At 47.8% G+C, this 13356-nt stretch overlaps 1 protein-coding gene across 5 annotated transcripts in view; it reads right to left on the bottom strand.

The window, feature by feature from the left end:
- ARHGEF6 (Rac/Cdc42 guanine nucleotide exchange factor 6) overlaps positions 1 to 13356 on the bottom strand; it is a 38849-nt gene that overhangs the window by 8539 nt on the left and 16954 nt on the right. For all 5 annotated transcript variants that reach the window (XM_014273266.3, XM_014273264.3, XM_014273267.3 and 2 more), the window contains 11 exons: positions 13174 to 13244; positions 12077 to 12171; positions 11318 to 11413; positions 10373 to 10495; positions 8924 to 9062; positions 6988 to 7047; positions 4738 to 4884; positions 3790 to 3876; positions 2723 to 2801; positions 1715 to 1848; positions 1311 to 1436 (listed from right to left, as the gene is read on the bottom strand). In XM_014273266.3, the coding sequence (XP_014128741.3) occupies positions 1311 to 1436; positions 1715 to 1848; positions 2723 to 2801; positions 3790 to 3876; positions 4738 to 4884; positions 6988 to 7047; positions 8924 to 9062; positions 10373 to 10495; positions 11318 to 11413; positions 12077 to 12171; positions 13174 to 13244 (1157 nt within the window). The remainder of the gene's footprint in view (positions 1 to 1310; positions 1437 to 1714; positions 1849 to 2722; positions 2802 to 3789; positions 3877 to 4737; positions 4885 to 6987; positions 7048 to 8923; positions 9063 to 10372; positions 10496 to 11317; positions 11414 to 12076; positions 12172 to 13173; positions 13245 to 13356) is intronic.

The following is a 13356-nucleotide window of genomic DNA, read 5'->3' as shown; positions in this document are numbered from 1 at the left end:
CCCTTGGGACTCACTGTGGTATGGGCCCCTGTGGCAAAAAGCTCTCCCCTGCTTTCGACACAGAGAGTTTAATTCCTGCTATGAGTGGCAGGGGACAAGAAACTACAAAGGACCACAGTATTGTATCCATCAATCTGTCATTTTTCTCACAGAAAAATTTCTCTTTTACCTCAAGCCAATATTTTTAATTGACCACACAAGAAAGAAAGGGTTTAGCCTCCATTAGGAATTTGGAACATGCAAAGATTATGGGTCATTTTCAGTCTGCTCAGTTAGTATTTAACCAATTCAATTCCCAAATTGAAATGTGTTACTTGACAAATTCTAAGAAATAAATGCAACAAGATGCAATGAGGCTACATAAAACCTCTACCTGGAGCAGCAGACCCACAGCTGTGCCAGCTGCCAGACTCTTCATCCCTAAGTGCTGGGAGGGCTGAGGGGATCCAAGCCCCCTCCCTGTCCCCATCCCCACTGGGGCAGAAACACTCCCAGGGCTGCTGTACCAAGAAAGGCAGCTGACTCAGACCCAGAGTGCTCACTCACTAAGAGGAACATTACCTGAGATACTGGTGAGTAATTCCAAAAATTTAACATGAGGTAGGGAAGGAGAGCACTACGGTTGTGGTGCAGGGTGCCAACAGCACTAGGCTGTATTTTGGGTTTTCCCACACCAACTCCCAGCGCCCAGACTGGGATTCCTGCAGATGAAGCAATCCCTCAGTTGCTGCCTCCCAGCAGGACCTGGCTGTATAACACTTGGTGGGTGGCAAAGGAGGGTCAAGCCCCACGTCCTGCTCCAGCCACCAAAACAGGGTGGAAGACACAAGAAGCATGGCCAGGCATTTTGCCTCTTCCTCATAGTGCACTATCACTTCTCAATGCCGAACCACTGAGCTGCTGCCACAGCTGGAGCTGGAACACATTCCAGCAGGGAGCAGGCCCTGTCCACATCTCAGACCAGGAAGGAGGAGAGAAGGCAGCTCCACCATGGCACTTCCAAAAAACAGGGCTCAATGGGACACCCAGATGTGGAACTGGTGAAATCCAGCAGCTGAGAGTGCTGGCTACGGCAGCCAACAGCTAACATCCAGCCTGCACACACAGGTACTCATGAGTCCCATGTAGCACAAAGCCCAGGACAGCAACCTACATCCATCACAGGACTAGGGCCACAGTGGCAGAGTAATTTCTCTCAACATCCCCAAGAACCTACATTTCTGTGTCCCTGCTCTGGGATACGGAACCTGTACACAAGGTCTAGGGACTGTGTGAAATCAGGGTCCTGGATAGGGAGGCGGGATTATTACCTCTTTGTAACTCAGTGCTGCTGAAGGTCTGAGTGGAGGAGCAGGACGGAGGCAGCTCAAGCTCCAGGGCTTGAGGATTTTGGGGGGTTCCAGAGGCCCACGGATCTGCCCAGCTGAACTAAATGTCTGAGAAAATAGATGAGAAGCAAACCAAGACTGTTAATCACCAGACAAGGGAGAGAAGTGAAGGGGGATGGACAGGCGTTAAAATACTGCGACACCTAAGTTGCAACATAAATAGGGCAGGATACATGTAAAATGGTACAAGCACAACATGGTTACAAAGCAAAAGGCAGGATGTGTCTTACAGCTGTGTGTTACCTCAGAGTCAGGGTGCTGCTGAAACAGAGAGCTGAGGCAGCAGTGAGGAACCCAGGCAGCAGAGGCCAGGAGGTGACACTTACTGAATGAGGACTCCAGGACTGTGTTTTGGAGATGGTCCTGCATGTCCCTTTGGTCAGCCTTTGCAAGTGGTCAAGCCATTCGTGCAAGTCCTGGCTGGTGCTGCAGGACACAGTGATCCGCTCCATCATGTTCCCTGTGGCAGAGAGTTAAATAACTGTCTTTAGCAAGTGGTAGAGACTCAGGAGGAAACAAAGGGTGAGATCAGTTCAGCACAGCAGGAAATGGCTCCTCAGTTTGCACAGTCCAGTGGCTCCAAAAAGGTTAGGGCAAAGAGAGAAGTATTAATCATTAAGAATCATTAAGGTTGGAAAAGACATCTAAGATCATCAAGTCCAACCATTAAACCAGCACTGCAAGGTGCACCACTAAACCACATCCCTAAGCATCTCATCTACAATGATGATGAGACTGCCCATGCTGCTCCAGGCAACCACTGACAGTGTGGGAGCTGCAAGAAATGCTAAGGGAACAAGTAAGGTGAATGTGTGAGGATTATTTAATGTTGAAGGTCATTAAACACAATACTTCCGTGATGAACAGGATCCTGGCACTAAATACCACCAGCACAAACAGCTGCACTGCAGCCCAGGCACTGAGCATGAAATGACCTGTGTATACCTACAAGCAATGAGATACACTGAATGGGGAAATAGGATTAAAGCTCCCTCATGACCAGAACCAGGTATCTGTCAATAAATGAGGTACTCAGAGCTACAAGGCATGGCTACTGGATGCAGACAGGGCGCACCAGCGCAGAGCAGTGCTACTGGGGCTAGAGATTTGTCCCATACAAAGCACTGTGGTCTCCAAAGGCAGCCAGAGGCAGAGCTCCAGGGCACTTGGAGGAGATTGCCTCAAGCAGGACAGAGTTGCTCAGAAACTCAGACAACACACGGCAAAAGAGCAGGAGAAAGATGGCAGGGGGTTAGTGGGAGGCGGACCAGTACTTCCAGTGGCAACTCTTGCTTGCACTGGGAGGACTGCCCCAGGCAGAGGGCCCCACTGACCTGTGATTTCAAACATGTGCTCATTCCCTTCGGCATCTTCCAGCTTTGTCAGCATCATTCCTGTCAAAGGCAGCTTTCCCTGGGAGAATTGAAGAGCAGTCAGTGCCAGCAGGTGTTGTTCTGCTTGTTTCTGCTGATTCCTTTCTCTTTGGAAATTGCCATTTAAAATTAATTTGTGAAGGCTTCGGACTGCATGAAGAGTCTCCTTTAATGTATGGAACTAGATCTCCCTGCACAACTAGGTCAAACCCCAGAGATGAGGCTCCCATGACAACTGAGTCATCCCTGGCTCATCTGCCACCCTTTCCCTTCATTCAGCGCAAACCTTTTTTACAATCAAGTCAGAAGGATCAATTTCCCCTGGCTTTTTCTGAAAGCCTTCCCCATCCTTCTGATTTGCATGCTGAACTGCCTACTCACCTTACTCCCACCAGTGGGTCCAGCCAGAAAACCCAGCCAAATATTTCCCAAATCTTTCTCATCTTCCTTGCTACAACAAATGTCACAACAAAACAAGAGCATCCTTTTCCTGGCAGTATTGATGGTTTCAGACAGCTGGAGAAAAGCCAAGCTCTCAACAGGCATTGGAGGGTATGTAAAATGGTAAAACACAAGAAATGCAGAGTTGTATGTAGTAGTACCTCATGGACTGGAATTTTCATGCACTCTGCAGTGGGCTTTATAAGTATTTTCCAGAGATGGCACAAAACTGAGAGCCAGCTGGCGGGTTGAAACCCTGTTCCAGCTGGAACAGGACACCTTAGACACAGACCCTACTCTCAAAAACAGCAGGTAGAACAACAGGTTTTGAGGTTTTATGTTTTTTTTTTTTGTTTTTTTTTTTTTTAATTTCAAAGCATTCACTTACCAAATGCTGCTTAACCAAAGATCAGGACAAAGGCATTGACTACCCTGGCATATGGTAAAGCCAAGCCCTGGTTCCCAGCCTGGGGTGTTTGCATCACAACAGAGAGTTCAAAGGATGCAGAGGACTCAAATTTGATAAGAACTATCTGTTTTGCACTCTTACACCGAACGCCTTGCAACTTCAAACTAAGCAGGCCTACCTGATAGATGAACCCACTCATCCGTGGGCTTGCAGACAGCATCAGCAAAACATTAGAAAACAACAAGAAATACCGCTCCTCTTTCTCCTAGGGGGATAAGAATTTAAGTTAGTCCAGTCTGCAATGCATCACAAGCACCTGCCTCTAGCAAACTGAACCTGTTGCAGCTGGAATCACAGCCGGTGAGATCACCCCCAAACCAACTATTCTGGCTTTTTTTTATTTACAGCATCTCATTTATGTACCAATTTTCCCTGCAGAGATTTTTGCCTGCATCCTGCTAATCCTCTTCCAATCATTGCAGAGTGCCTCAGAAGGCCTTATGTTCCCCAGCATCTCACATCCCAAACAAGAAAGACTTTTGGGACTGGATAGTGCATGGGTTTGTTTTACAGGTCTTCCCTTCCCAGGGAAAAACTGTAACAGCAAAAATTCAGTGCTAACAGGTACTTTCCCACACTGAGCATGCAGCACACATGGCTGTAGCACCACTGTGGAAGGTCTGTGTCAGGCACTGGTGCGATGCATTAGGACTAGTAGGACAAGAATCACTCACTCCAGTTGCTTCCAAAACACAGTCAGCTCTGGGATGGGGTGTCAGAGCAGCCCCTGTGATGCACATAGCACATTTTCTAGTCACTCTCGTTTCTCAGAGTAAGTCACAGGGGAGAAAGAGGGAAATTAATGCGCTATATGACACTGAGATACTTCTCTTGAAAAGTGGGTCACCAAAGGCCTGAAACTAAGCCTATAGCGTGCCTGATTCACTCCAAAGATATGCACAGTCCCATTGCACAGGTCTTCCCAAGGTAAAATTATTTACCAGCATTATTTGTCATCAGTTTGTGGCTTGGAAGGAGAGGAACTACCACCTCACATCACTTACCCTGGGAGCAAGTGGGTATTCAGACATGAAGTCTACAGCCAGCAGAACATCACCACACTCACCTCACTTCCCCCAGACTGCACCATAACCTGGGACATGTAGATGACATTTCCCATCATTTTTATGTCCTCTCCTTCCCAGCGCTGGATGGATTCAGAAAGGATCTGCAGCTCAAGTTGTTTCCTCTTCCTCAACTCCTGGCATTGTGACTGGGAATCACAGCAGAGCTTAGTTAGCCAAAGGGCAGAAGCCAACCCAAACCATCCCAGTTTCACCAGCAACAACTCACGCAGCCCTGTGGGCTCAGAGATGATCATGTCAGGGATCAGAAAAACCTATTTTGGCTCCATTACATGAAGTCTGTTAAAAAATCACATCCCAGTGATTTATGAAGTAATGATTACATTCAAATGTCAAGGAAATTGCAAACTGCTCTGAGCAAACTTTTCTTTCCAAACCAGCCCCACCTCTAAAAGTTCAGGGTCACAATTTCCCAACCAAGACGGCTGCACAGTTAAATGTCTCTAATTTTGCTATTGCTTAGAGGGATTTCGCTGGTTTTGTCCAAAGAGCAGAGTTGAACTTGTAGCACTGCAAGGTCCCCAACAAGTCAGATGGGTGGATATTTTCCAACCAAAATCTGGGAACCCAAAAGCAGGACTAGGTGGTGCTGTAGATTAGCACAAAAAAGAATCTTCTGAAAGTGCTGTTATTGAAAAGACTGCACCAGTGCTGGGCACCTGGGGACTGGAGAAGCTTCAGGTAGTGACCAGTATCTCATCAGCTCTCAGCAAGAGAGGACAAGGCTGACTGAACAGAGTCCTGCAAATCCAAGCAATACTTTCTTTAACTGACCTCTCTGCCAATGGGGCAAATTGTTGCAAAGGTAAACCAAGGCTATTTTCACCAACTTCTTGGTTTTTCCAAACCCCTTTATGTGACAGAGATTTTCCTCCTTTCCAATTCACTGACTATCCAGCTCTGCAAAGAGAGAGGCTGCACTGGGTCTAGATTGAAACCACACACATTTGAACCAAACTGGGGTTTACTCTGGTTCTACAACTATCGTATGTTTTGATGGCTCCCCAAGTGTCCAAATCCAACGTTCCCAGGATAAAACTCCAAATAAAATCCCCAGGAGTTCATCACAGTCTCTGCAGAGGCACCACTGTGACTCACAGCAGCTCCTTGGTCCCTCCCTGCCTTTGCTTGGGAGCCTTCCTGGTCCTATAACAGGACCACGTGCCCATCACAAGGGGCATCTCTGCCCGTCTAACCTCAAATTCACACCGAACCTCTTTAGTTGTGCCATAATGACATTAAATTACTCATCACCCAAGTACACATTTCAAGTAAAACCATCCAGCGCTTACGAGATTTCCTAAAGATTAATGACACCTTGTAATTTAAATGAGTTATTCCCCTATCAGCTTCCAGAATAAATAGAAAGGGTTCTGAGTTTCTAAGTAAATGTAACACGATCACCCTTTCCTGTTTTCTATGAACTTTCTCCTCCCCATCTTTTATCTGCACTGCTAAACACTTGCATTTGTCACAAACAGGTGACATCTGTTATGCTAAAGGAAGGAAGCTGGACCATATCTGGAGTGATTATAGTGAAAGGTCCTCTGTGGCTACAAAGCAAGAGAGACTAGAGTTTTTTTCCATAAAAAGCTTTTCCAGGTAAAACCTTTGTGCATATGGATGGCTTTTCCCCTTCTATTTCATCTCAGTGCAGCAGGACTTTGAGGGGTGCAGGCTACAGAGTTCACAGAAATGGGTTTGTTGTCTCTGACTCACCCATTCTCTCTGTTCCCCACCGATGGCCACAAATTACCACCTGGAGCCACAAATTACTGAAATGTGGTCCAAGCCTCCTGATGCCTGTGGAGCAAACCTCAGCAAAATTTCCCGTTGGCACCAGCACTTGGGTCAGTCACAGCTGTGCTAACCTCTCACTCAATGAGCAAGGAGTGGTCTAGTTTCAGGTGGAATATGATTAGAGATTGAAGGCAACGGGACATGAAAGGGACCCTGCTGCCACCACGGTGCACACATGGCTTTCAGTAATAGAGGAGAAAGAAACTTGGAGATCCACCATCTCTGCTCTGGCACTATAGAGCCAGCATGTACTTGCCACAGCCACAGGAGCAGCTCTAGGCTTGAAATGTGAAATGAAGTTTCTTTGTAACCCATCTTTTCCATTCCAAAAGACCTTTTTTCCTAATGGGGAGACAAATGTCAGGCTTGACTCATTCTTCATGAAAAGCAGACCTGAAATGGAGGGCTCTATTTTAAGAATTGCCACCTACCACAAGGGACTTGAAGGACGTGATGGCTTTCAAAACATCTTCATGATCTGCATGCGCCTCCTAGTGAAGGAAGAGCAAATTCCTCAGCCGTCAGCAGCAGCAGGACCCACCCTGAGTGTTAACCCACCCTGAGCATCACCCACTGTTCCAGTACGCTCAGGGCTGAGGATACAGGCAGCATGGTATCCAGGAGGAGGTAAAAGTCTCCCAGGTACCTTCCCCACCATCCACTTCAACATGGCATGGCAAAAGGCAGCTATGCAATTTACTGATACCGATTTAATGAATGTGAAGTGGCCAGAGCAAGAGTAGGTATGACTGGACTTAGAACAAATCTGACTTGCAAAGAAAAATCAATGAAAACAGGCAGGGGTGCAGGGCACACCTTCAGGAAGGAAACTTCCATTGCAGTGCCAGATATTCCAGCCACTGCCCATCAAGGGTGGAAACCCACCACCATCAAGGGGGCTTCAACGCTGGCCTTAAGGGAGGGCATGTCTAAGCAGAGAGCTCTTGGGCCAGGTAAAAGCAGAATGGTGCCCCTTATCTCTGACCCCAGCTGTATGCTAGTACTCTCCCAGAATGTTCTCCTGGATCTAAGGCCCAGCTCCTCATCACCAAGTCCTCATGCCAAGCAAATCATAAGGTGTCAAGGTTGTCATGGACCTGCCCCTGCAGCCTGGCATTGCTCATCTGCAGTGTGGGACGAGTGGCTGCCCTGAACACACCTGCCCCCTCAGCAGCTCTGCAGCAGTGCAGGGAATGCTGTGGTGTACATCTACACTGAACACAGCCATCCTCTTCCCACAGCATCACAGCTTAAACCTCAGGCCTACTGATTCATGCAACAAAACTCCCACGCTCAGCTTAGAAACCAAGACAAATAGGTGACATGTGTGTCCCCAAACCCACTGCTGAGCCGCCTGCGAAGAGCAGGCAAAGAGCACAATGCAAATCCTGCAAAGAGCACATCATCCCTGCACGGGCATGGTGGCTGCAGCCAGGCTCAGCTCAGTCCCTGCAGCTCAGCTCAGCCAGGTGAGAGGGAAAGGTAGGTCTGCAGTGTGCCCACCCTGCAGGCTCTCATGCCCTCTCCTATGCAGGAACATCCCTGGCTCAAGCATAGAAGATTTAATCCTTTGGCTTGCTTGTAGGTCATGGGTAAATGTCATGGGTAAATGTGCTGAATTAACTGGTAATTAAAACTGGATGAGGAGAAAAAGGAAACTTGCATAAAAAGAGATTGTTACTTCTGTTTTCTCCAGCCCCTTGCACCACCCCTGAGTTTTGCCTTCCTGCAGCTGGAGTGCACCAGCAGTGAGTAGCAGAGCTCCAGTAGCAGGGATCTCTACAGTCCCTGGGGCAAGAAATGTCCTGAAGCACACTTGCTTCTTGCCAAGGAAGTCTCTGTGCCCTTGACTGCTCTCCCTGCTCCCAGGGGCTCACTCTCTACCCCTGTGTCTGTGCTGGTGGCCAGATCCATGTCTGTGCAGATCTGCCCCCACCCAGGAGCACAACCCTGGGGCAAGGGGTGGGAATGTGCCTGCGAGCCACAGGAGTGAGTGGCCAGGCTTAGGAATCTCATCAAATGATAACAAAACCACAGATTTATTCTTGGCTGTGCAAATAAACAGCAACTGTAGCCTGTCCCTAGACTCTGCTTTTACTCGTGCTGGAAATGGCCCATCTTTGAGGAAGGGCTGGAGTGAAGAATAGGTAATGTGCTTCCACAACATTCCTCAGACTCTTCCACCAGTTTCTCACTTTTAATCTGAAAGGTGAATAATGTCTGGGGGACATGGGACATCTCCCTGGAGATGTGGTAAGTACTTTTAGCCACATGATGCTCAAATACCAAGAGGCAGAGGTGTCTCTTGGAGCCCAGGGAGCAGCTCTGCAGCATCCAGAGGCAGAGCCTGCCCAGCAGCCCACCCACCTCCATGTGCCGCTCCAGCTCCTGCAGCAGTGTCACGTATTTATCCAGCCTCAGGAAGGGTTTGCTGAGGCTTGTGGTCAGGATGAGAATGCCTGGGCTGGCCGCACCTTGGCTCTCCATGAACTTCTCCAGCTCATCACTATAAAAAGAGACAAAAAAAAAAAAAAAAAAAAAAAAAACACAGCAAGGAGGTTTCTCAGAGCTGAGGGCTGTGTTTTACCCATGCTCTCCTGATGGCCAGGGCTCTGCTCTGAGCTGGGCCTCCTTAAAGGCAGCACAAACTCCCCTCTGAGCACCACCCACCCACTCCATGGAGCAGGCAGGGAGCTTCTACCCAAGCAAGACCTTTCTCCTCTGGAAAGCAGGAGAGGATGTAGGAGAGGTCGTGTGGCCACAGGTGCTGGAATGCACAGCTCTGGGGCACATTGGTGCCAGCAGCTGGTCCCCCAGCACAGCAAGGTGGCACAAGGGCAGGTATCTGGTGGATGGGGAGAAGGGGAAGGGGGATGCACAGGCTGGTGTTGTGCTGGAGGAGGCTGCAGCAATGCACTGGGACCCTGCTGGAAACTGTGATGCAGGTGTTTGCATGTACATTGCTCCAGAGAACATGGCTTCTGTGTGTCAGCACATTTGCCAAAGCTGATTCTTTTGTTGATTTAGGAAAAGGGGTCAGACTGAGGAATCACAGGAATGAGTCATTTGCTGGAGCCGGGCATGTTGTTACACTGAATTAAAGCTGGTTTTCAGCAGGTAAGTAAATACACCGTGAGTTCCCATTGCAGAATGGGAAGACTTAAACACTATGCATTTGGATCTGGCTTTCCCATCATTGCAGGGAAGACAGCTAACCTATATTAGGGATGACACAGTTGTAGCATCTTGGCATGGCACACTCTTGAGCAGGACATCACACAAATTCAAGTGTCTACTCATGTGGGTCATGTTGAAGAAAGAAGTTATTAATGTGTTCTACCAATGACCCTGAAAATCAACCATTTGGTTGAATAGAAGCTCAGTAAATAAACTGGGTAACCGGGTGACTCGATGACCACTCTCCTTCTGCAGTGATGTGCTCCCCACCGTGGTGCCACAGGGGAACACTCTCCCATTTGTCAGTGTGTGAGCACTTGAGCAGTAGACCTGAAACAGCATTTGGCTTGTTTAGCAAGTAAAAATCACAGAAGATGCCACTGCCAAAGCTGAGGCTGCCTGTTTGACCCAAGGTGGGAGCCCTGTGCAAAAAAGGACCTGTGAGATCAGCTCTGAACACGAGCAGTGTGAGTTGTCTTCATGCTGAAGCTGAAAGGCCCTGCTGAAAAGCCCGAAGTCCCAGCAGCAGGAAATAGCATTGACCTATTGTCAACACAGGTCAACGGCCATGCCAGGCCAAGTATTAATAACAAAAGTTAACTTTTTAAAGGAGTCTGAATCTCCTTCTCCATCACCTACCTGTGCTGTGTGAGGACATTCACTGCTGAAGGGTGGTTAGCACAGTACGTCAGGTACAGGGAGCGGAACTGGGGCATCAGGTTCATGAAACAGCCTCCCACATGCTGCTGGTTCTCAGGGAGCCTGCAGACACCAACACACCAGCTGTGTTAAGCCTCTGGATCTGCACCCTGCAGCTAGAGCACTCTCAGGGAGCTACCCACTGCTCAGGGACATTCCCAGGTCACCTCATAACTGCAGCACTGAGCAAAATATCTTCACCTGCCATCTGGGCAGGAGGAAGAGGGGGATCCTCAGGTGGGTCTGGGTTCCTGTGGTGCAGACAGTGAGCATCACAACCCATTATCAGCCTCAGACAACCTGTGACTCAACCTGATATGTCTCACCAGCAGAGCTACAGCTGGGATGATGGGGAAGAGGATGTGCTGGAACTAAGGGCAGTGTGAGGGTGGGGGGTTACCACTCTGGGCTGCCGATGAATATGAAAAGACAGGGAGAAAAGAAGCCACAGTCTGAATATATTCTCAATATTCCATCTTACCCCATCTCTTTTCAGCCATTAGAGAAGGCTAATTATGTCTGTCAGCTTCCCTGCAGGAAATTATCACCTCTAATAATCTGCTCTTTGCTCCCTGGCAATTCCCATCTTCATGCCTGCCCGATCTCCCACCCTGCATGTGCCTCCATCTTTGGGTTAGGCAGACTTCTGTGTCAGTTCTAGTGACACTCATTCAGCACATGCTTTAACACCAGCAATCTCAGAGTTCCTTCTACTTTTCCTCCTGCCACAGCACCGCCTGCAACCTTTCCTCAGTCCTGTTATTTTCTTCTATATTTAACAAGTCTAAGACAGCAGTCAGGAGAAATATTAATGAACATGCCTTTCTATTATTTTTAGCTATAGTTAAAAAGCTTAACAACCGCCGTGCTATGACACAAACTTACTTTGCAACTTCTTCCAAGGCTTGGTTCAGTGTTTGCTGAAAAGCAGAGATTTCTTCCATGTTTCCCAGCAATGCTGCCGTGTCCCCAGTGCTGAGCCTACAAGAGCCACATCACAGTCACCATCAAAGAGAAGTTGCTCTCAGGAGCACCCCATTTTTATTCATCAGCAGACCTTCCAAAAAGGCACAAAAATTTCTCCTTCCCCAGATACAGCATTGGACAGAACACAAAATTCATGGTCTGTGAACTACAGACCAAAGTCTCCTAGAGAAGGAGTCTGCTGCCAAGGATTATCTTAATTGGATTTAAATCACTTAATCCCACTAATCTTGTCAGATCTTTAGCTGTCTAATAGACACAGACAGATGGGATTGCAGCCAGAGCTGGGGAGGGAGGTGTGTGCACAGACAGAGAGTTTTGTCTTCAGGGATTCATGCCATGGGTTTCCCTATGGGAGGAAGGTCCAACAGGCAGGGGCTTCTTTGCCCCTTGAGTGAGGTTGGGTGCTTCCAAAGCTTATGTGCCTGCTTCTCTCATCCTAAGAGTCATAACACCCTCATTTAGGCCTACAAGGCTGAGAGCACAAAAATTTTCCCACATGAAGATTTTGGGAAGGGAGAACTGACTGAAATACAGAGGCCTTAGAATACAACTCTCCCATCTCTCCTGACCGGACAATGTCTAAACACGTGCCCTCTGTCCATGACACCCCAAGGATCCCACAATGTTCTCTCCATCTCAGATGCCCTTTTATCTTACTTATCACAAGACTGGAGGGGTCTTAAGTAAGTTCCCAGAAGTGACTGTAGTTCCTTTGCATAATCTCGTTCTGTTTCCAGAATATTTTGCAACACCTAGGGTGAGAGACAGAGCGCTGAAAAGATCTTTGTTCCAGCAAACTAGTCAAAAGAACATGACATCAGCTTCCAAGTCTGGCAAAGCATGGAAGTGTATCTTAAATCCAGAGATTACATTTCTTAATGCAGAACCCAGAACACTCAGGGAAGTCCTGGTGGTCAAATATTGAGATTTTACTTTGCAAACTTGGGGAGGCCTGGAACGCAGGTGTTAAAGGCTGCACCAAGGATGGCTTCTGCGGCAGATTAAGCAGGGCACACCTCATTTGCCACTTCAGGGATGTAATGATCTGGATTTGGTGCTGTTAATCCATCTCAGCAGCTGGTTTGTCTCTGGCTGCACAGCAGACAAACACAGTGCCTGCACCTCCCAGTCAGCACTCCAGTTTCTCAGTGTTGATAAGCTCTGGAGACAGTGGAGGTGATTTCAGCTCCCTGGACATACTGCTTCTGCTTTGCTTTGCTTGATATATATTCAGACATACTGATGATCAGGATTCAGCTCCAGCACTGAGAGCCAGCGATGCTCACCTGAGGCATCTCAAAGCCAAGCCCAGTTACAAAGCCAGGCCATGAGCTGCGGCAGCTGCTGGCAGAGGCCTAGGACAAGCACCATGGGGTGTAACATCTCCAGCCAAACCCAAGAAAGCGGCCAGAGCCCTGATTTTGCTTGCTTACACCATGACATTATCTCCCTATCTTTATCAACAGGAAATACTGTGTCTTCTCCCCTAGCATTGATCTGAAAGCTGCAACCTCTCCTTAATTATCTCAGTTGTCTGCTTCAAGTCTCTACTTTTGACACCTTGCAGCCACTTCCATTTGTGGTTTATTGTGTCAATGGCCTTGAATAAAGGGAATGGAAACAGCTGCATTTAAACACAGAGTCACATCCCCAGTTGTTAAAATTGCATCAATGATTTTTAAGGGAAGGAGCTACTTCAGAAGATTAATAACATGGTACTTATTAAAATGTATGATCAGAACTTTAAAACTTACCACAGGGTAATAATTCTTTGTCATCTGAGTGTTTTCTAGCCCTTTCAATGCTTTGGGAGAGAGTGGTTTATCTGTACAAAAAAAAATCCATGAATAAATTACAGTGCACAGCTCTCATTATTCCATCAGGAAAAGACACTGCCACATTACATCCAGCAAATATAACTTCACCCCTCTGACCAC

The sequence above is a fragment of the Zonotrichia albicollis genome, chromosome 14 (assembly GCF_047830755.1).
Source record: "Zonotrichia albicollis isolate bZonAlb1 chromosome 14, bZonAlb1.hap1, whole genome shotgun sequence".
NCBI lineage: Eukaryota > Metazoa > Chordata > Aves > Passeriformes > Passerellidae > Zonotrichia > Zonotrichia albicollis.
The sequence above is the reverse complement of the archived record's forward strand: the minus strand, read 5'-3'. Positions and strand labels throughout refer to the sequence as shown.